The sequence below is a fragment of the Musa acuminata genome, chromosome BXJ3-7 (assembly GCF_036884655.1).
Source record: "Musa acuminata AAA Group cultivar baxijiao chromosome BXJ3-7, Cavendish_Baxijiao_AAA, whole genome shotgun sequence".
Taxonomy (NCBI): Eukaryota; Viridiplantae; Streptophyta; class Magnoliopsida; order Zingiberales; family Musaceae; genus Musa; species Musa acuminata.
The window spans coordinates 30,930,078-30,952,372 of NC_088355.1; the positions used below are offsets into that span (position 1 = coordinate 30,930,078).

Consider the following 22,295-nt stretch of genomic DNA (forward strand, 5'->3'; position numbering starts at 1 on the left):
TTTAATCAAAGGAACATGTCATTGTGGATGTGAAATCGAGGATGGCACCAATAAATTATTGGTTGACTAGAAAACTCTTAGGGTAAAGCATGGCGTGATAATAACTATGACAAAAATTATATATTACATATACTTAATAAGAAAAAGATGAAGAAATTGATAGCGAATAAGATAACGAGGACCATGACTAAGAAGAAGATGATAATGACATAGAAGTTTAAAAGTTTGGTTTATAATTTTTATGCAATCAATTTTTATAACATAGTGAAACTATTTTATTTAAAATCTACGAAAGGAAAAGGTTACATGGTGTATGCTTTATACGCTTGATTATATTATATGGATCTTTTATCATTATGCAAATTATTATATTCTTATTGAAGTTAAGAGTTTATAATAATTATTTTTTAAGTTATATATAGATAAACATAAAATATAAATTATTAGGCATATAAGGAGGTGTATATATACTGTGCTGGGCCGGGCCCAAATGACACTTTCACGGCTCTCGACCTTCCCAGATCCCTTGCGGTTTCAACAATCGACACAGATCCGGCGTCGAGAGGGAAGATGGTAAGCGAACAACCTTCCTTGACTTGATATCTGGAAATTTACCTTTTCTTCTTGGAATTTGTTCATGGTTTCTTTGCGATCGGGATTGCAGGTGTGCTTGGCGTGCTTGTTGCCCCTGTTCTTGATCCCCGTGGTCAACGCCTTGCCTCTGCTCTTCTATTTCATCGTCGTAAGCGCTCTGATTTCGTGATTCCTCCCGTATCACTGAGATTCCTTTGTGCGATCAATCGAACTAATGGTTCTGCAAAGTTCTTCCTTTTGATCATCGGTCAGATGTCGGTCTTTGTCTTCAGCAAATTAAATCTTACATTGTGCCTTAATTTTTTGTGATTTTGAGTCTCTTCATATATTAGTAGTTGTTTCATAACGCATATAAAAACTTCTCTGGATCATCACATCATACCTGTTCAAGTTTAGCCCGTTCGATGTTTTTTCCCCGTTACTTTTCCCAGAGATCATTTTTCCCCCAAGTTGAACTGTGCTTCTTATAGATGCCTCACGAATGTTAGATCAGTTATCTGGCTATGAATTTTAGTTTATATGCACATACTCTTTTTTAAGTTATTGCTTGTGTTTTGGTTGTACAACAGTTGTAGCAGCTTTGTTCTATCTGTGAATAAATAAGGAAAAGGTTCGTGCTTTTAGCTTATGGAACCCTGGCATATGATATGTTAATCACTTCAAATTCATAATTTCTGTCTAAGAGCTCGTCTTTAACCATGTTGATCTTTATTGTTCTTCTTATTGTTTACTTGTAAATTAATCCATATTTTTGTCTTCAATCTCCCAAGTTGGCTTCCTTACTACTCATATCACACCCTGGGTCTGCTTGCATATCTAACTTCTTTTTATTGTACCTTTGTTGGGTATTATGCATTAATATTTAAGCTCCTTTTCAGCCACCTATTGGCATGTCACATGTATGCGCCACAGGTGCCATGCAATGTTCTGGGCTTCACCCCTACCACCTTATGCTGGATCTTAAGTTTTTTTCTGTTTACTTGCTGAATTAATGAACATAAAACAAATAATTCTATTCTAGCAAATTTAAGGTGGGTGATAGATGAGGAAATTTTGAATCTACAATTCCTCTGCTCAAACTGCCAGTAGAGTTTTACATTGGTGACTGTAGAAGCGAAGTTTGAAGATTACTGCTCAAGAGACTACACATAATGTATATTATAAAACTTTGGTGCATGTTGCATTAGTTGTTTGAATATATAGGAGCAGTTCATTCCACTTCTTGAAGATAATAAATTACTTTTTGTCACATACCTATTGTAAGCAATATCGTTACTGAGGTACCTATTATGTTTTGTGAAAGGCAACTTTCAAGGGATACTACCACATGTTTTATAAATCAGTTATCTTTGCCATTTCTTCCAGATGATACAAAACATTTGGTGTCCTAATTTCATCAATAATTGATTAAGTAGATTAATAGAATAAGTTTGTATCTTGATCACATTTAGCATCACTACGGTATTTAAATGGTTTGCAATAACAGTCCTTTACACTAGTTATTGAAACATATTCATTGTACCATGTGGTTCTTCCTATATATCTTCTTTCAGAATAAACCATTTACTTATCTGTATGTTCTTCACATTCTTACAGGGTAAAATATATTGGCTTTTTGGCTGGGAATACAGAAAGCCTGAAAGGGTGCCACCTTCTTGTCCTTACAAGCCTGCAGTCAAGAAGATTGTTGATGTAAGCTAATGCTTCTTATTTATCAGGGAAATCAAGTACTTTTGTTTCTTTTACTGGATACCTGTTTATAATAACTTGTTGAGGAGCTAGATTTGTTTCCCTTTCTCAGTTGATGCAGAAAGAGAAACTATGACTCCTACCACTGCAAAGCCACATTGGCACAACACACGCTAGTTGTATATGCAATAAAAAGCTCTACTCTACAACACATGATATTGACAAGCTATTATGTTAATTTTGGCTTTTTAGCTTACAGCTTGTCCCAATAGTAAGGAAATTATGGAAGTATTTTTCTTGGTTTTATAACCTAATGGTAGAATCCTAAGGTTTTATCGTAAAAGAAATAGAAGAAATGGAAGAAAAAGGGATGATCACTTCGAGGGGATCGGCCTCCTTGATCGCTTCGAGGGGATCGGCCTCCTTGATCGCTTCGAGGGGATCGGCCTCCTTGATCACTTCGAGGGGATTGACCTCCTAGGGTTTGGTCCACAGACTAGAATAATATTTCCTTCATTGATTGGTTCATTGATTGATTGATTGAAAGAAAGTATTACATCACTATTTATAGAGTTCCACCTAGAGTCCACTAGGACTTGGACTTTTAATAATAAATAAATAAATATTAAATAAATTTCTACCTGACTCTAATTGAACTAAACAAACTCAATAAACATTATTCAAAGCTCATAAAATAAAAAGGTCCTAACAACTAACTATAATTAGCTTCCTACCAACTGGCCTTTGAGGTTATTATCTTTGGGTTTTATCTCTTAAAGTTACATCACATAATATTTAGCACAATCTTTTAGAGTGTTGAGAGTTTGTTGGAAGATTGATCATGGATCTGTCCTGACGTTGTATTTTATTGCCAAGTCAGTTACCTACATATCCAATTTGGCTGGGAAACTTGTTATTTTGGTTTATCAGTGTAAAAACTGATATAAGCTTTGAAACTGATTTCTGGCATATACATGGCCTAAAGCATTTTAGGTAGCTAGTGACATGGTCTCTGTCACTTCAATTGGTGTTATACATCATGCTGGCTGGTTAGGATAACAAGTGTTCTCTTTGGCTTATTTGCTTTATAGTGTCTGAAATCAAAGGTTATCCATGTCTAGAAAAGATTATTGTGGTCAAAAGTAAAAAAGAAAAAAAAAAGCTCTCTATGGTCCCATCCTTGACTAACATATATTTCTAAGCAGAGACAAATGTTTGGGAAATAGTGTAAATTGGTATGGTTAACAGTAACACTAACTGCACCTGTGTTGTTTGGAGGATTCATTTCCTTATATTTGACATCTTACATGTTCACTTGTTTATTTGAAGAAACCTGTTAAGCCTTTCCTTTTGAAGATATGAGAAATATAGAGTTATGCAGCTTGTTCGAAACTTCTGGAATCTCTGATAATGTAGTGGATCCAGAGGCACTGAATGATGGTTCATTTTGTTCTACTTGTATTACTATGAAAATTTTCTTTTTGTTTCTTGAAATGCATTCATATTTTAATGCTGTAGTCAATGACAGCAGTTACTACAACATTCTGACAGCCTTTCTACCTGGGAGCTTTGCAACATGTGCATGAAACATTGCTTCCTTAACCATCTGCTTGTTCTCTTTAGACTGTAAATTATGCTCTACGTTATTGAACTATAAAAGTCGAAACATTAATGCTTTTATGGACTATAAACCCTTTTTGCATGCTATCTTTGTTTTTCTACATCCACTGTATTTGACTGATCTATGTCGCAGGGCTCAAGCGAGACTGTGTCATCAGTGGAACCTCAGAGATCTGGTACAGAAGGTGACAAAAATGAATAATCATAGCCAATAGGGTTTCTTGTTGGAACGTATTTGTGTACGTTTGATGTTGCAATCTAAACTTGTGATAGATAGCATGTGAAAATAAACCTGTACCGACGGCCTGAGTAGTGCTCCTCTGTAACTTGATATCAGTGTGCTATACTCAATCCAATTGAGAGGGGAACAAAGGTCCCCCTTTTTTCTCTTTCCATGGATGACAGTTGAATCAAAGCTCTGTTGTTGTGGGAAAGAAATGAGGGAGAGAATGAATGTAACTGGAAAAAAGAGTTATAGAGGATTAACATTTTCAACAGAAGTGTTCTGAAAGTTCTGTTAATGCTGTGGAATTCAAATTCACATGTCGACATGTCCACAGATTGTATTTTGTTCTGTGTATTACAAAGTGTCTTCTAAATTATTGATTTAAACTCAATTTTACACCTATTATTGCCGTCACTTTGGGGTATGATTGCTTATAGCCAGAAACCTTTACATGTGCCAGTTGCAGGTAAAAGAGGCGAACGTGATGTTTGAAGAGACAATACGAGGAAAATATTTACAAGTACGACATGAAATGTTTTGAACATTAAATTTATTTTGTAAGTGAGATGGATCGCAGTCTTGTCCTGTGATTAACTCATTATTTTTCGTATAAATATCTATGAAAAAAAAAAAAATTGTATTATTTTTTAGTGATAATTAAAAAAAAAGGATAGATAGGTCAATAACGGTGTCCTCATTTTTCCACCTGGATGGTCTACGTGTCATCTCTTCGTCCACGTATAACCCTGGGCGCTGATGAGCACTCCGCGGGCCATCACGTGGGACGCGTACCGACTCAATCGCTGACCGCCTTCAAAAGACCGCCACGTGATCAGCTTCTCGAGGGCATCGACCGCGCATCTCCCGATGGTCGGAGCTGTAGCGGCGTCGCCGCTTCGCGGGCGGATCCTTACCGCGCTCCTCCCGTGTCTGCGGCTAGGGCTTCGCCCGCTCTCGTCGTTCTCTTGGGCCGATCCCGACCCCGCCTCCACTGGGTCCGCATCCACGCCTCCCTCTTCCTCCTCCTCCTCTTCATCGTCACGGCGTCAGCAGGGGAAGCTCCCTCACCGTCTGTCGTCGGTCGTTGACGCCATAAATGAACGGAAACTCCAGCCTGAGCTACGCGGCCGAGGCAACGCCATCAGGTCATGGCGATTTCGATTCATATTCTTGGCATGTTCCATGTGATCGTCTAGTTCTTTGGAATGGGTTGCATGGTTTGTTTGTTATTATTTAGGATTATCATTAATCATAGCCTAATAGAACTCCTCCAATCTTCGAGGTCGTTACTCATAACATAATATAATTCCTGCCAATCTTGAAGGAGGGAATTAGAAGAAGACCGCAGCCCATCGGTGATATGATGGAAGGATTTTTACCTAAAATCCTTTTGTCAAAAATTCTGTTTTTATATTTTGCGTAACAAACAATGATGTGAGGACAAAAAGCCACCTTTGATGATCCTTATGTCCTCTGCTTCCATCCCCTTCACCTTGCTATAAAGAATTGGTATTCTATTATTCTATTACTTGATAAAATAATTTTCCGCTTAATATAAATCAGGAAGGAGTACACGAGTCTTCCTCTACACCTGTGTGAAGGCTAGTTTTGCATTCTGAACCCATGAGACCAATATCACTCGGAGCAGTCATACCTCTTTGCCATGCCCCTTAGTCACCTTACTTCTGCCTTGTAATTGGACAAAGTCTTCATCTATTTTCATGAGATATTTCCTGTATTTGTTCTCATTGTTATTTATAATTCTGAGCGATATTATTTTTTTGCTTGTGCCTAATCATGTACATACCAGCAATCCACTTTCTTTTATCCTGTCAATCAATTAAAATCCAGTTGAGACTGATTATTGATAAGGCCTCTGTGTAACCTGTCTAGAAATGAACTCCTAGTTGGTTATTGGATGTCTAATCTTCATATGCTTATTCTGACTCCAAATTTTCAACCTTGACGAGTGTTGTAAATTTGGTGTGACGCTAATGCTCATGCCTTTCATCTCTAGCATGTGTAAAATGCAAATGGGGTTTTGAGTTAGTAAGTGCAGAATGCTTAAAATCATCATTTGACTGTTATATGATCTTTAAATTGGACATACCAACTATGTGGTCAATCATAAGATGTCAATGACTTCTATGCATTAGTATACGACAAACAAAATCAAAGCTTTGCCTGCACAGTACCACGATTTTTCTCAAAAAATGCATGATTTCTTTTAGGAATATGAAACTGTATTTCACAGCATGGTAGAAAAACCGAATTTATAATTATATGAAAAAACTCAAACAGCACACCGGCAAGATCCCCTTCAGGCTTATCAAATAAGACCAAGCAGAGAGATCCTAACTATCATGTCTTTTATTATAAATCCAATAGTGTGGTCTTAAAATGAATATATATGTTTTTGGAATAAAGAAATGACTGTAGCTCATTTAAGAAAATAGAGGACTCAGAGACATCATACTCATCAGTCTTCTTCATGATGCTTCTGTACATAAAAAATTGATAATAGCACCAGAGAATGTGAAAGTGCAAATATATTTCCAGGGCATGGGCATCTCTTGCACTTCCGTGCATGTTCGTGTGCGTGCATGTGCATGTGTGTGTGTGGGTGTGTGTGTGTGTGTGTTACCAAAGCCATGAAATCTTGTAAATCCACCTACCACAAACCTAATCCCTACCTTATTTTCTTGTCTGCTTTATTTCTCTTTCTTTTCCTTGAAGAAAATATCTCAACACCTTTGGTGGATATGGAAGTTAAGCAGTTTATATGAAAGCTCATGTGTGACAACCTGATATGTATTGTATGCGTTGTCTTTCTTTCTTTTCCTTGAAGAAAATGTCCCATCACCTTTGGTTGATATGGAGGCTAAGCATTTTATATGAAACATCATCCGCAACAAGGTGATACATAAGGTTCTCTTGCAGTTTTTTTTCTGCCATTATGGAACTTGGGAAGAATCAGATATTTGCATTTGTCTTATCATGATGCTATTTCTGCAATCCGATTTGAATGCATCTGATCTTTGCATTCATCTAAACATGAAGAGATTCTCTTTTGGTAATTCATATCCATCACTCCAAGTTGCTTTGTTGTTGTTGGTGTATCTCTCAGGTGTATTGATTAACTAATTTGATGCAAGAAAGAAAATGCTTGAATCAAAATAAAAATATTATTTTTCTACAAGACTTTGATTTAGGAAACATCCATCCGGTGATCAGTGTTTTCTGGTTTTGCATCAGGTATTGTATGACATTGTCACTGCTTCAGGATCAATAATTGAAAAACAAAGGAAAGGGCTTTATTATAATAGTGATAACTGTTCAGTATATAGCTCTATGTGATGTGATCATGTACTAAAGTAACTTTTATGCTATCCTCCGAATCTTGTGTGCTCGGACTTTCTTCTGTTGGATGGGGATCTGATTGTTACAGTTACATAGAAAAAAATGCTTCTGAGCTTTTTGGATGTATTATGGTCCCCTTGGCAGGTCAGAGACTGATATAGTCAATGTTGTGGAACAAAGGATATGGCATTCCATGGAAGAAGGGCATTTTGAGAACCTACCTGGAAAGGGCCGACCTCTTAACCTCAACCCAAACCCGCATGTGGATCCTGCAGAAGACACCTTATACAGAATCCTATCAAGAAATGGTTGTGCACCTGAGTGGGTGGAACTGAACAAGGAAATTCGCAGAAAAATTACAGAGTGGAGGCTGGCCTTGAAGAAAGCTTGGGCTAACAAATCAGATCATGAAGACTCGAAGTGGCAGGATGATTCAGAGATTCTCAAGGCTCAGATGCATGATATCAATGACAAGGTGAATCATTTTAGATCCATTGTTCTTTGTCTTTCATTGATGTGTATTGACGTCAGATTTATCGAGTTCTTCCTCATCTACATATATTGCAGGTTCTTCGGTACAATCTCATTGTGCCCTTTGGCCGTCAAATGTTTGGGCTCAAGTGGGAGAAAGAAATAGCTAAGTTGGAATAACCATATATATAGAGTCATTCTGTTGTTTATGGTAGTAATGTTATCCTCCATTCTCTAGTAGATATATCACTATTACAGATATGCAGGAATTCATCATGGATTGTTTAAGAATGTTAGTTGCTTTCGCATGACCCAGCTGGAAAACAAGGGGTGTGGATGTGATCAGGAAAGGAAAAATCTCTATAGATCAAAACATGTGAAGCTAGTATTCCAAAAACATGCATCTATTTTGTATCTTTCATTGTCTCAAAGTGAATATGACCGTCAAGATCTTATGAACTCGGAAGTTTTTGTTAGCTTTTTTGTTTAAGAGGCAATTCATGTATTAAAGGTAGAAAGAAAGCAATCTCTGTGTTTTCTGTTTTCAGTAGTGTTTAGCTATCTTTATTGATAAATAATTATTGCATGTTGTCGATCGAAACTTGTGAGTGTTTGTTTTGAGAGTCACAATCAATTAGATTAAATTTTGTGCAAGTAATATTCATAAGAATCCAAAAGTGTTTAGCTATCTTAATTGATAAATAATTATTTTGTGTAAGTAATATTCATACGAATCCAAAAGTGTTTAGCTATCTTAATTGATAAATAATTCTTGCATGCTGTGGATCGAAACTTGTGAGTGCTTATTTTGAGAGACGCAATCAATTAGATTAAAATTTGTATAAGTAATATGTTGAATCTTGATGATAAAACTAAAATATGCGTTTTGAGTAATATAGGACTAGTTTTGATTAGGAAGGTAAATTGATTAAAGTAAGAGGAATCAAATGTTGGGTCGGAGTGGAACATATCAGAAGATTGAACGTCGAGCCAGAGAATCGATCGACGTGTTAGCAGAATACTTCGGGCATTGGGCCTAGAAGAGCGAATATTGTGCCAAGAAGATCTGAGTTGCCGAGGTCAATAAGTCGATTGGGCAAAAGGCCACAAAAGATGACAATGCGCCGAAGGATTGGACGAAGCATTGATGAACCAATGACATACCGGACAATATAGGATTTGCTTGTAATCGATTATGTTTAGATCGAGTTAGTTTAGAGTCTAATTGAGTCGGTTTAGAATGTAATTAGGCCAACTCAATTAGGTGACTAATTGGGCCTGAATCAAGGCTGAATTGGGCTTGTTGTTTGGCCCATTAAGTGTATTGTAGTAGGGTCTGGCGGTGGAACCGCCCAGACTTAGTGGTGGTATCGTCTATACATAATCTTCAAGGTTGTGTCAGGCGACGGTACCGCTAGATTGGGCGGTGGTACTACCTAGACAGTCTTCAAGATTGTGTCAGGCGATGGTACCGTCCAGACATAGTCTCCCAGACTGTGCTAGGTATCGCCAGACTGAGCGGTGGTACCGCTAGTACCCGGGATAAGACCTTTTTTTGCTCTAAATTTGAAGTATTTGAGGTTTATAAATACCCTAACTATTCCTGCATGGAGTAGTAAGAATTAAGCACGAAATTGAGTTAAAAAAGGGGGAAAGAAAAATTGAAAACTCTCTTAGGATTTAGAGTCCCTTCTTCCTAGTATTTAGAAAGTTCTTCTAAAAGGAGACGTGAGGTCTAAGAAAGAAAGGTCGTAAGGATTGTCTCATAAACCCGTGAAAAGGAGAAAGAGTATAAAAGGGTAGTTGATCTTCGCCCATTGAAGGAAGATCGTTAGTGGATGCCGGTGGCCTCGACGGAAGAGGAATCAGCGGAGTGGATGTAGGTCACGACGATCAAACCACTATAAAAATCTGGTTTGCATTTCTATTTGTGCAATTTACCTTACTGCAAACTTCCTTACTTGATTTACTTTCTCATTACACTCTTACGAATGCTTTCAAGTTTAATATCTTTTCGAAATGAGTTTAATCGATATAAAGATTTTTGAACCGACGATATTTTTATCCGCTGCATACTTCACCCCACCGCCCCCCCCTCCTCTCTTAGTGCCGACTCATTCCTAATAGTTGGTATTAGAGCTACGTTATTTCTTGTGTGGTTTAACACCCAAGAGAAATAACTCTTTTCGACTTTCAAGAGGGATTTTCAATCGTTCATCCTCCCATGTTCAATGGAATAATTTAGAGAAGAAAACTTTTTCTTTAAATGCTAGAGCTATGAATGCTCTATTTTGTGCCTTAAACAAAAATGAATTCAATCGGGTTTCTACTTGTGAAACGACTTCTGACATTTAGCAAACACTCGAAATCATACATAAAAGCACTAGTAGAGTTAAAGACTCTAAAATAAATATTTTGATGCATGATTTTGAATTATTTCGTATGGAACCAAGCGAGATTATTTGAGACATGTACACCCATTTTACGGATGTCGTAAATAGTCTAAAAGCTCTTGGTAAAAGTTTTTCGAATCTTGAACTTGTGAATAAAGTTTTATGATCAATTTCTAAAAATTGAGATTCAAAAGTAATGACAATACAAGAATAAAAGAACTTGAACCATTTTCCGATTGAAGAACTGATTGGGTTGTTGATGACCTACGAAATGAGGTGTAAGGCATATGATGAACTTGATGAACATAAGAACAACATTCCAAATAATATGAAGGATTTAACACTTCGAACAATAGAAGACCACTCGAGCGAAAGCTCAAGTGATGATGACATAGAACTCCTCACAAGTAAATTTATAAAATTTATAAAACATGAAACTAAGAATAAAAATGAAATTAAAAAGAAAAAACTATCAAAGAACAAGAAAGCACTAAAGGTGACGTGGGATGAAATGAGTGCATCTGAAGATGATGAGCAATCTGATGAAGACGAAGTGGCAAACTTTGTTGAATCTTAGATTTTGATGATGAAATCAATTGTCATTTGGTTATCTAATCCATATGTCGAGATAAGTGTGTAGGATTAACTACGATGACAGTAAGACATGCAGTAGGTTTAAGCCGGAGTTAAGACCAAGATCACGTTGGGGGTTCGAGAGTTCGTCGGAAGTCCGGACAGTCGTCGAAGGTTCTGCAGGAACAATCCGAGAAGTCCAGGAGCATCGCCAAGGGTTGTCTCCTAAGCCCATCAAAAGGAGAAAAGCTGTAAAAGAGTGGTTGGCCTTCGCCTATTGATGGAAGGCCTCTAGTGGACGTCGGTGACCTCGTCGGAGGAGGAAGCCAAAAGTGGATGTAGGTTAAGATTGACCGAACCACTCTAAATCTTGGTTTGCATTTACATTCTATTCTTTATCTTAACTGCAAATTGCCTCCATTGCTTTACATCAACTATACTTTCGTTTGCTCTCAAATTAAAGATCTTTCCGAAACGATTTTCGTACGAAGTCTTTTTGAACCGTTGAAAGTTATTCGCAGCACTAATTCAACCCTCCCCCCTCTTAGTGCTCTTGATCCTAACAATTGGTATCAGAGCAGGTTTACTCTCAATTGGATTAAAACCCAAGAGAGATGGCATATGCCGGAAACCAAGAGGGTCATTCTATTACACGTCCGCCTATGTTCAATGGGACAGACTACACCTATTGGAAGACCTGAATGAGGATCTTCCTTATTTCCATAGATTTTTGAACTTTAGAAAATTGTTGAAAATGGATTTTCAAAGTCTTCTCTTCCAATGATCAATTAGAATGAATTGGAGAAGAAGTCTTTTGCTCTAAATACAAATGCTATGAATGCCTTATTTTGTGCACTTGATAAAAACGAGTTTAATCATGTTTCGATTTATGAAATTGCATTTGATATTTGACATACACTCGAAGTGACTCACGAAGGCACGAGTAGAGTAAAAGAGTCAAAAATCAATCTTTTAGTACATTCTTATGAACTTTTTCGAATGAAACCGAGCGAGACCATAGGTGACATGTACGTTTCACGGATGTCATTAATGGTCTAAAAGGACTCGGTAAAAGTTTTTCGAATTTCGAGCTCATTAATAAAATTCTAAGATCCCTTCCAAATAGTTGGGACCCTAAAGTCACTGTTATTCAAGAGGCTAAAGATTTAAACAACTTCCCTCTTGAAGAATTAATCGGGTCATTAATGATCTACGAAATGACTTGCAAAGCTCATGAAGAGCATGAGGACACCCTTCCAAAGAACAGAAAGGATATGGCACTTAGAACTCAAGAATACCATTTGAGAGAAAACTCAAGTGATAAGGACTTTGACGATGACTTGGCACTTCTAGCAAGGAAATTTAAAAAATTCATTAAAAGAAATAAATTTAAAAATGACACTAAAAATAAATTTGAACCCAAAAAGGACCAAGTTATTTACTACGAATGCAAGAAGCCGGGACACTATAAAAGTGATTGTCCCCAAGCCAAGAGAGAACACCAAAGAAGAAGGCGCTCAAAGCAACTTGGGATGACTCAAGCGCATCCGAAGAAGATGAGTCCAATACCGAGCAAGTTGCTCATTATGCACTCATGGCCATTGGAGAGGAGGTATCAAATTTAATTGATGCAGATTTATCATTTGATAAATTATTAAATGCTTTCCATAATTTATTTGATGAATGCAAAATAATTAATAGAAAATATAAATTGTTAAAAAAGGAGCATGATATTCTTGTTAGTAATTTTGATAAATTAAAAATTAAATATAATGATAATTTAGTTCCATGTACGAAATGTCATGACTTAGAAGTACTCCAAAAGGAAAACTTGCTACTCAATGACACCTTAAAGAAATTCGAGGTTGGTAGTAAGTCCTTGAACATTATTCTTACCGATAAGGGTCGCATTCCTAAAAGAAGTGGAATCGGATTTGTGAGAAGCTCTCACCAAAATCCAACCACTTTCATTAAAGGCCCTATCTTGCTTGTTTCGTACCAAAACAAGTGCAACTTTTGTTGCAAACATGGACATAGAACATATCATTGTCCATTCAAAAAGATTAGTCCTAACAAATTGATTTGGGTTCCTAAATGAACCGTAATAAATTCCATGCAAGATGACAAATAATTTAGATCAGTTTTTTAGGCACCCAAGATTAAATGGGTATATAAAAATCATCCTTTTTTATAGAAACATATATCACCACAAGCTAGGAGCAAGAGATGGTACCTTGATAGCGGATGCTCAAGGCCTATGATCAAGAGATCCAAAATGACTCATAACGCTCTCTAGCTAAAATGACAAAAAGAGGATCAGTAAAATTGAAACTATCAATTACAAAATGATACTGATACAATCCTGTTTGATCCCTCAAATTTTGAAACTCATGATTTCCCCTTCACACATCCTTTGGAATTCCAAATTCATCGGATACATTTCTTCTTCAATTTTTTTCCGGATCCAACTATATCTTACAAGATCACGAACTTACGACTTGCAAGCCAAGTCTGCATACAAATCATGAACTAGCAAGCCTTACAAGCTTGCATAACAAGTCATGAACATATTAAAAACTCTATCATAAACACATTTGAGTTGAGTATGCATTTCACAAGATCTATCATGAACGTACAAAATTTTCTCATCTTGTGATGGAAACATTTACATAATTAAGGTTGGCTGCTCCACAAATAAAAACTCTCTTCAAATTGAAAACACCCACATCAGCCCATACAGCCCTGAAAGCAGTGCTCACTACCTGTAGGCGATGGCACCACCCAGTTGGCAGTAGCACCGCTGGCTGTCACGGGTGGCAGGTGGTTGCACCGCCCAGCCAGCGGTGCCACCGCCCAGCCAGCGGTGCCACCGCCCGTAACCTGCCCCTTTTTAAACCCGAGCTAGGGCCGGCGGTAGAACCGACCCCAACTCATTCTCTTCTCCTCCTTGCAGCTCTAAACTCTCCTCCAACTTTATTCCTCCCCTTTAGCTACCAAAAAACTGTCTATTTCCTGCAAGATCAAGAATCAATCCTACTTCCTCTTGAAGATCTCAACTAAGATATTCTAAAAACAAACTTTTGATTTCTCTTTTGTTTGATCTACTATTGCTTATTGTTTAATTTCCTAAATAGCAGTATTTATGGGTTCTAAAAGATCCTCTAGGGACAAAGGAAAGAGGAGATTAGAAGAAATCTTTGATTCCACACTTTTTTATTCAAATTTACATCCCGAAAAATTTGCTTTTATAGAATTTAGAAATGTTTATAAGGGAATGTATGTTGATCTAGATGAACTAAGTGATTTAGAGCCAATTCAATAGTTTGCAAATCTAGATCTTCTCCCAATCCTACAAATAAGTGAACCCATCTACCCTAGACTTGTTAGGTTGTTTTATAACAATCTACATGTAGATGAAGAAGAAAGGGTGTCTACCTATCTTTTAGGACATCACAAATTCATTACGGATAGATCCCTTTACGACATCATAGGCATCCTTGTAAAAGATAGAGGTTGTTATTGTTAGGATCGGAGCGGCACTAAGAGGGGGGGGGGGGGGGGGGGTGAATTAGTGCAGCGGATTAAAACGTTAGTTTCGACAAATCTTTCATACAATAAAAACCGAACTTGAAAAGCTTAACTTGAACATGTGTTCGTAAAGGTGTGCAGCAAAGGTAATGAGGAAATAAAGCATGTAAGAAGGTTTGCAGTAATGTAAATAGAAATAAGAAAATGCAAACCAGAGATCACGCCAATTTTAAAGTGGTTCGGCCAAATGACCTACATCCACTTGCGAGGCCCTCTTCGATGAGGCTCCCACCTTCCACTAGCAAATCTCTTGAAGGGGAAGGACAAATATCCCACTTACAACCTTTTACAAGCAGTTCACACTCTTACAAATTTTCAGCAAGAAAGAAGGAGGTGAACACTCTAGCAAATTGAAAACAAGACTTGCTAAGACTTTTCTAAGACATTTTTCTCAATCTATTGCTTCTCAAAAAGTTGTTATCTCAGCTGAGAATTGAGGGGTATTTATAGGCCTCAAGAGGATTCAAATTTGGGCTTCAAAATTTGAATTCTCTTTGGTTCCCGATGCTGGCGGTGCCACCGCCTGTCAGTGTCTGACACTAACAGTGTACTGGCGGTGCCACCGCCTGGCTCTCAGGTGCTGGGCGGTGCCACCGCCTAGCCAAGCAGTGCCATCGCTTGGTTCTCGGGTTCTAGGCGGTGCCACCGCCTACACTATTTCAGCTCACTGGTTGGGCTCCAAACTTGGCCCAAACCAGTCTGAACTCAAGCCCAATTGGCCCCTACTTGAGTTATAGGATTAACACCTAATCCTAACCCTAATTAATGTGCTAACTATGAATTTAAAGACATTTTCTAAGCTATTACAAAGTTCGCAAGTCAAGACTTTTTCCGGCGAACTTCCGACGGTTTTCCGGCGAACTCTTGGAAACCATTCTACGGACTCCCGGCAAGCTCCTATACTTCACGATTTGATCTTGGCGAGTTCCAATGAGCTTCTTCGGCAAGCTCCGATCTTTCTCGGCGAGCTCCGCGAACTTCCAACGAACCTTCCAGCGAGCTTCCGAAAAACCCTTCGGCAAGCTCCCTACTCATTCTCGGCTAGTTCCGGCAGCATTCCCGATGAACCTTCGGAGTTTCGTCGAACTCTCGAACTCACAACAAATCCTTCGCGCTTGACTCTGACACTTTGTTTCGCTTTATGTCTTCGTCGTTATCGTAGTTAATCCTGCACACACAAGCCAAAACTCTACTCCGATCTAGACAATTATTACAAAGCGAATTGACATTCTGTTGCCCGGCACGTCATTGGTTGGCGCTTCGTCTGATTCTTCGGCGCATCGTCCTCTCTTGCGGCTTGTTGCCCAATCGGTGGTTGACCTCCGCAACCCCGATATCCTTGGCGCAATTTCGCTCTTGGCCCGATGCCCAACGTCCGAAGCCTTCTGCCATCCAATATTCTAACGTGATCTCCTCCGGCGCAATGTCAATTCCTCATCCGTTAACTGTTTAATCCTGATCGAGTAGACCTGTATCACTCAAAATGCAATTAAACATCTAAACACAATCAATTAGTTTCGTCATCAAAATTCGAGATTCAACAGTCTCCCCCTTTTTGATGATGACAACTAATTGATGACTAACGGAGTTTAACCAAACTAATTGATGACTAATTGATGACAACTAATTGATGACTAACGGTGTTCTATCAAATATGCCATTGATAGAATACTTGGATTATCCCAAATCCAAGTAACATTCATCACATGCTATGAAAAATATTTAAACCATCATGCAAATATATATAAAATATTCAATTCAATGCATGAAGTCATCAATATACTTCTCCCCCTATGTCATCAACAAAAAGGAGAAGTAGCTCTAGCTATTTTAAAAGATATTCAAGTTTTTGTAACATGAAGCTAGATTTTCATCACAAGATATAAGCACAAAAGCATAGTAAGATTCTTAAGTTCAATCATGGCAATTCAACACTTAGCTTCTTGTGCAAGATTGCACTTTGCTTTTCTTTGCATGTCCTAACTAGCAAAAGTTTTCTCCCCTTTATTTTTGTCGAAAAGAAGGGAAGAGTACAAGCTAGCCAGCATTTGCCTTGAGCTAGCAATTTTTCTCCCCCTATATCATTGCCGAAAAGAAGGAGAGGAACCAATGATTTAGACTTTTACATAAATTATGAATTTGCATCAATCAATATTTCAATCATCACATGATATATACAAGACAAAAATGCAAAGAAATCATGTCATGAAAGACATCAATTGTTAAACATGATAGGATAATAGTCTCAAAATTTTCAATTTGCAATACATGTGATACATTGCAATACTAAAAAATTTAATGCGATGCTTTTAAGGATATCAACCTATTTTTGATACAAAGCATGGCAAGAGCAATTATATTGCAAGTTTTCTAAGTTTTACATTATTTGCTTCTTTCTAGATAGCAATTCTTTGCTTCTCTATAAGCTAGCAACTTTTACGATATGCAAGTTTTACTACATACAAGCTAGCAAATTTAAAGATGTGCAAGTTGGCATATTTGTTTTTCTATGCAATGTGCATGATAGTATTTCTTTGTAATGTTCAAGATAGTAAATTGTACATCATGCTAGCTAGCATATTAAATATGTTCAAGAAAGTAAGCTCTTTCTTCTCTTTTGAGAAGTGTCATTTTTGTTTCCTTAGCAAAATACCAAACTAGCAAGGGACCATGTTTTACATGAGGCAAGCAAACAATTTGGCAAGTGTTACATTTGTATCTTTTCTTTAGATGTGCAAGAAAGTAAGCAAGTTTTTGTATTTTCTTAACTTGTGCAAGATAGCTAATTTATCTTTGAGATTACCCTTTACATCAATTCAAGATAGCACATTAGCAACTCTTTCTCTCCCTTTGTCATTGGCAAAAAGAAAGGAAGATTCAAGTCATGAATATCAAAATAATAATTTTATCATGAATATTTCATCATTGTGTGCATTATTATTGTACATTAAAGTATTGCATACATAATACCAAATCATCATATATATTTTTAAAACATATAAACTCATCATTATATGCATGATTCCAAATCATCATTCATATTATTTCAATCATTGTTTCAATCATCACTATAACTCATCATGCACAAAATGTAAAATCATCTAACATGATACAAACATTTATTTTCAAAATATTTATCACTATTTTCATGTATGATAATAAAGTATTCATGATACACATTATATGCATATATCATCACAATAAAAAGCAATTGTATGCATAATTTCAAATCATAAATGTTTCAAATCATGATGGTATTAACTTGTCAAATTTCATCCTACCATTCATGATCATAACTTTTCATTTGTATGCATCAAAATAATATCAAGAGTATTTCATGCATAATTTTATATCACCATATAAGGAATATCAAGAAGAAAGTAATTGGGTGATGCAATAAACATTTCATGAATACAAGGAATTGCATAAAAATCATATCATGAAAGATTAGAACATGTGAATACCAAAAGACATGATTTCTTTTTGAAAAACCTACTCATAAATAATCAAAAGAAAATCTTAAGAGATCGATTAATGAAAAAATCTTGATTCATAATAAATCTTAATTTGTAAATATCACGGAATCAAGATCATGAATTTGGATAAAACTCATTTAAATTCAAATCGTCTAAATCATCAAAATCTCAACATTTCTTTCAAGAGATTCAAAATGACATAAATAAGTTTATTGGTCTCTTAGGTAGAAATCAATAAGATAGAGAAAAAGAAATTTTTTAATAAACAATTCTTTCCTCCTTTTGTTTCAACTTATTGATTGATTCCATACATGTATGTCATTTTTTTTTTAAAATCCATGCATCATCGTTTAAAACGGAAAGATCAAAAATCATAAAAAAGGTGCAACACATAATTCAAAAAAAAAAATATTTCAACTCATTACTTCAAGTCAAACATGATTTCATTTAATCAAAATTGAATAACTTCAAGACCAATAAATCATCATGTATAACAATCATCAAGTATGATACAAACTTTTCAAAACGTTTATCATGATAAGGCATATAAGCCAAAGAAACTATTAAATATAAAGCATATTCATCAATGATGGTTTCATCGGGCATAAGGCATTTTCAAACAAAATCATTTTGTTATTTGTTGTAGTCATACATTTTTCTTTTTAGGTGAATCTATCTTTTCATTGTTAAATTTTTTAATTTTTCAAAGATGCTAAAAAGAAAAACATGATATAATTTTTGAAAAATAATTTTTTATTTCCTATTTCTACTATCTAAATTAAGCACTCACGAAAAACTTCAAGTAATTTCAAAATAATTCAAGAGAGTTGAGTTACTTACCTTATAGTCGAAGCCCGTCAAAGCCCAATTCGTCGTTTCACCTTTGGAAGTTATTGATTCATCCTTGGGTGTCTTCCTTTCCTTTGGCCTCTTACTCCGTTCAAGTTCATTATTTATTTTATATTTTTGTTTAATGAGCTTATTAAGAGTTAGTATTCGGAGTTTAAATTCATCATTGTCCTCATCACTTGAGTCATCGCTCAAGTGGTATTCATTTGTCCGGAGTTCCAAATCCTTCCTATTCTTTGGAAGGTGGTTCAAGTGTTGATTGTGTTCATCATGTGCATTGCGCACCATTTCATATGTCATCAATGAGCCGATAAGTTCTTCAAATGGAAAAATATTTAAATCTTTTGTTTCTTGTATTGCCGTTACTTTTGATTCCCAAGCTTTAGAAAGTGATCGTAAAACTTTACTAGCAAGTTCAAAATTCGAGAAACATTTGCCAAGAGCTTGTAAACCATTGAAGACATCCGTAAAACGGGTGTACATGTCAATAATGGTTTCGCTCGGCTTCATTCGAACAAACTCGAAATCATGCATTAAAATATTGATTTTCGAATCTTAACTCTAGAAGTGCCTTCGTGTGTGATTTCAAGAGTGTGCCATATGTCGAAAGTTGTTTCGCACAAAGAAACCCGATTGAACTCATTTTTGTCCAAAGCGCAAAATAAGGCATTCATAGCCTTTGCGTTTAAAGAAAAATACTTCTTCTCCAAATCATTCCAATGGTTCATTGGAAGAGAAGACATTTCAAATCCATTTTCGACTATGTGCCATAAATTCAAATTCAAAGAAAGTAAGAAAACTCTCATTCGAGTTTTCCAATAAGTGTAGTCCATCCCATTGAAAAAGGGATGACGAATGAGAGAGTGACCCTCTTGAAAGCCGTAAAGAGCCATTTCTATTTGGGTGTTAAACCAAAAGAGAAAACCGTGGCTCTGATACCAATTGTTAGGATCGGAGCAGCACTAAGAGGGGGGGGTGAATTAGTGCAGCGAATTAAAACGTTGGTTTCGACAAATCTTTCATACAATGAAAACCGAACTTGAAAAGCTTAATGAGGAAATAAAGCACGTAAGAAGGTTTGCAGTAATATAAATAGCAATAAGAAAATGCAAACTAGAGATCACGCCAATTTTAAAGTGGTTCGGTCAAATGACCTACATCCACTTGCGATGCCCTCTTCGATGAGGTTCCCACCTTCCACTAGCAAATCTCTTGAAGGGGAAGGACAAATACCCCTCTTACAACCTTTTACAAGCGGTTCACACTCTTACAAATTTTCAGCAAGAAAGAAGGAGGTGAACACTCTAGCAAATTGAAAACAAGACTTGCTAAGACTTTTCTAAGACCTTTTTCTCAATCTATTGCTTCTCAAAAAGTTGTTATCTCAGCTGAGAATTGAGGGGTATTTATAGGCCTCAAGAGGATTCAAATTTGGGCTCCAAAATTTGAATTCTCTTTGGTTCCCGATGCTGGCGGTGCCACCACCTGTCAGTGGCGGTGCCACCGCTTGTCAGTGTCTGACACTGACAGTGTACTGGCGGTGCCACCAGCCAAGCGGTGCCACCGCTTGGCTCTCGGGTGCTGGGCGGTGCCACCTCCTATCCAAGCGGTGCCACTGTTTGGTTCTCGAGTTCTAGGTGGTGCCACCACCTAATCTGGCGGTGCCACCGCCTACACTATTTCAGCTCATTGGTTGGGCTCCAAACTTGGCCCAAACCAGTCCGAACTCTGGCCCAATTGGCCCATACTTGAGTTATAGGATTAACACCTAATCCTAACCCTAATTAACGTGATAACTATGAATTTAAAGATATTTTCTAAGCTATTACAAAATCCGCAAGTCAAGACTTTTTCCGGCGAGCTTCCGACGAACTTTCGACGATTTTCCGATGAACTCTCGGAAACCATTCTATGGACTCCCGGCAAGCTCATAGACTTCACGATTTGATCTTGGCGAGTTCCAATGAGCTTCTTCGACAAGCTCCAATCTTTCTCGGCGAGCTCTGCGAACTTCCAACGAACCTTCTGGCGAGCTCTCGAAAAACCCTTCGGCAAGCTCCCTACTCATTCTCGGCTAGTTCCGGCAACATTCCCGACGAACCTTTGGAGTTTCGTCGAACTCTCGAACTCACAACAAATCCTTCGCGCTTGACTCTGACACTTTGTTTCGCTTTATGTCTTCGTCGTTATCGTAGTTAATCCTGCACACACAAGCCAAAACTCTACTCCGATCTAGACAATTATTATAAAGCAATTTGACATTCTGTTACCCGGCACGTCATTGGTTGGTGCTTCGTCCGATTCTTCGGCGCATCGTCCTCTCTTGCGGCTTGTTGCCCAATCGGCGGTTGGCCTCCGCAACCCCGATATCCTTGGCGCAATTCCGCTCTTGGCCCGATGCCCGACGTCCGAAGCCTTCTGCCATCCAATATCCTAACGTGATCTCCTCCGACGCAACATCAATTCCTCCTGCGTTAACTGTCTAATCCTGATCGAGTAGACCTGCATCACTCAAAATGCAGTTAAACATCTAAACACAATCAATTAGTTTCATCATCAAAATCCGAGATTCAACAGTTATTTTAGAGGACAATGGGATGATTAAACGGTTGGGACCACGTATGTTGATGCCTTAGGAACAATTTTCGGTAATCCCAACTTAATGGTACTTCCTAAAAGCTGTGAACATCTATTACCATTAAACACCAAAATACTTCATCACATCCTAATTAATATCATTCTTCCTAAATAATACACTGATGAAGTAAATCAAATGGAACTAGGAACCATGTACTGGATCATGAAAGGATTTAACAACTGTTTTGGTTACCTTATCCAACAAAACATGATAGAGATATCTAAAAAGGACATGATGCTTCCTTATGGTGGCATAATCACTAGAATACTTAATGCCTACGATATTGCAATACCACCCGATGAAGAGGTTATAAAGGTAAATAGATTTAGCATCATAAATAAAAATCTACTTCGTCAAATGAGATGTATATCTAGAAATGGTATGTAGGTTAGAATGCCTAGAAGAATCGATCTCTCTCAACCTGAATCAGAATCAGAAACACCAATCTTTAGGGGTAACCAATCTCCTCCAACTAGTCCCTTTAAGGAATTACACCAAATTGAGCAAGCTCCTTCATTATCTATCGAAGACATAGGGATTCGGATGGATCACTTTAAATAAAGAAAAGATCAGCTTGAACATCGCCAAGATCAAATCCTCTATGAGCTGCAGCAGATTCATCGACAGTTTGACACTTTATTTAGACATTTTAACTTTCCACCACCTGAGTGAGCATATGTATGTATTTAGAAAAGGTGGACACAATTCCTTCTTGTCATGTTGTAAAACTATGTTGTTGTAAACCTTTTTATGCTACTCACTTTGATTGCAATGCCACTTAATTTGATGATTGCAAGTCCTTGATATGTTTAACTATT

The 22,295-nt window shown here is 37.2% G+C and overlaps 2 protein-coding genes across 2 annotated transcripts; both read left to right on the plus strand.

Annotated features, from left to right (window-relative positions):
• The first annotated feature begins 479 nt into the window (after nucleotides 1-479).
• Nucleotides 480-4,531, plus strand: LOC103973531 (uncharacterized). Its single transcript, XM_009388120.3, has 4 exons — nucleotides 480-573; nucleotides 665-742; nucleotides 2,191-2,286; nucleotides 4,037-4,531. Exons 1-4 carry the CDS (start codon nucleotides 571-573, stop codon nucleotides 4,103-4,105), a joined length of 246 nt encoding a protein of 81 aa, XP_009386395.2. The 5' UTR covers nucleotides 480-570; the 3' UTR covers nucleotides 4,106-4,531.
• Nucleotides 4,532-4,954: 423 nt separating this feature from the next.
• LOC135642113 (uncharacterized) lies at nucleotides 4,955-8,426 on the plus strand. The gene is made up of 3 exons (XM_065157981.1): nucleotides 4,955-5,274; nucleotides 7,634-7,964; nucleotides 8,057-8,426. Exons 1-3 carry the CDS (start codon nucleotides 4,997-4,999, stop codon nucleotides 8,138-8,140), a joined length of 693 nt encoding a protein of 230 aa, XP_065014053.1. The 5' UTR covers nucleotides 4,955-4,996; the 3' UTR covers nucleotides 8,141-8,426.
• Nucleotides 8,427-22,295: the final 13,869 nt, after the last annotated feature.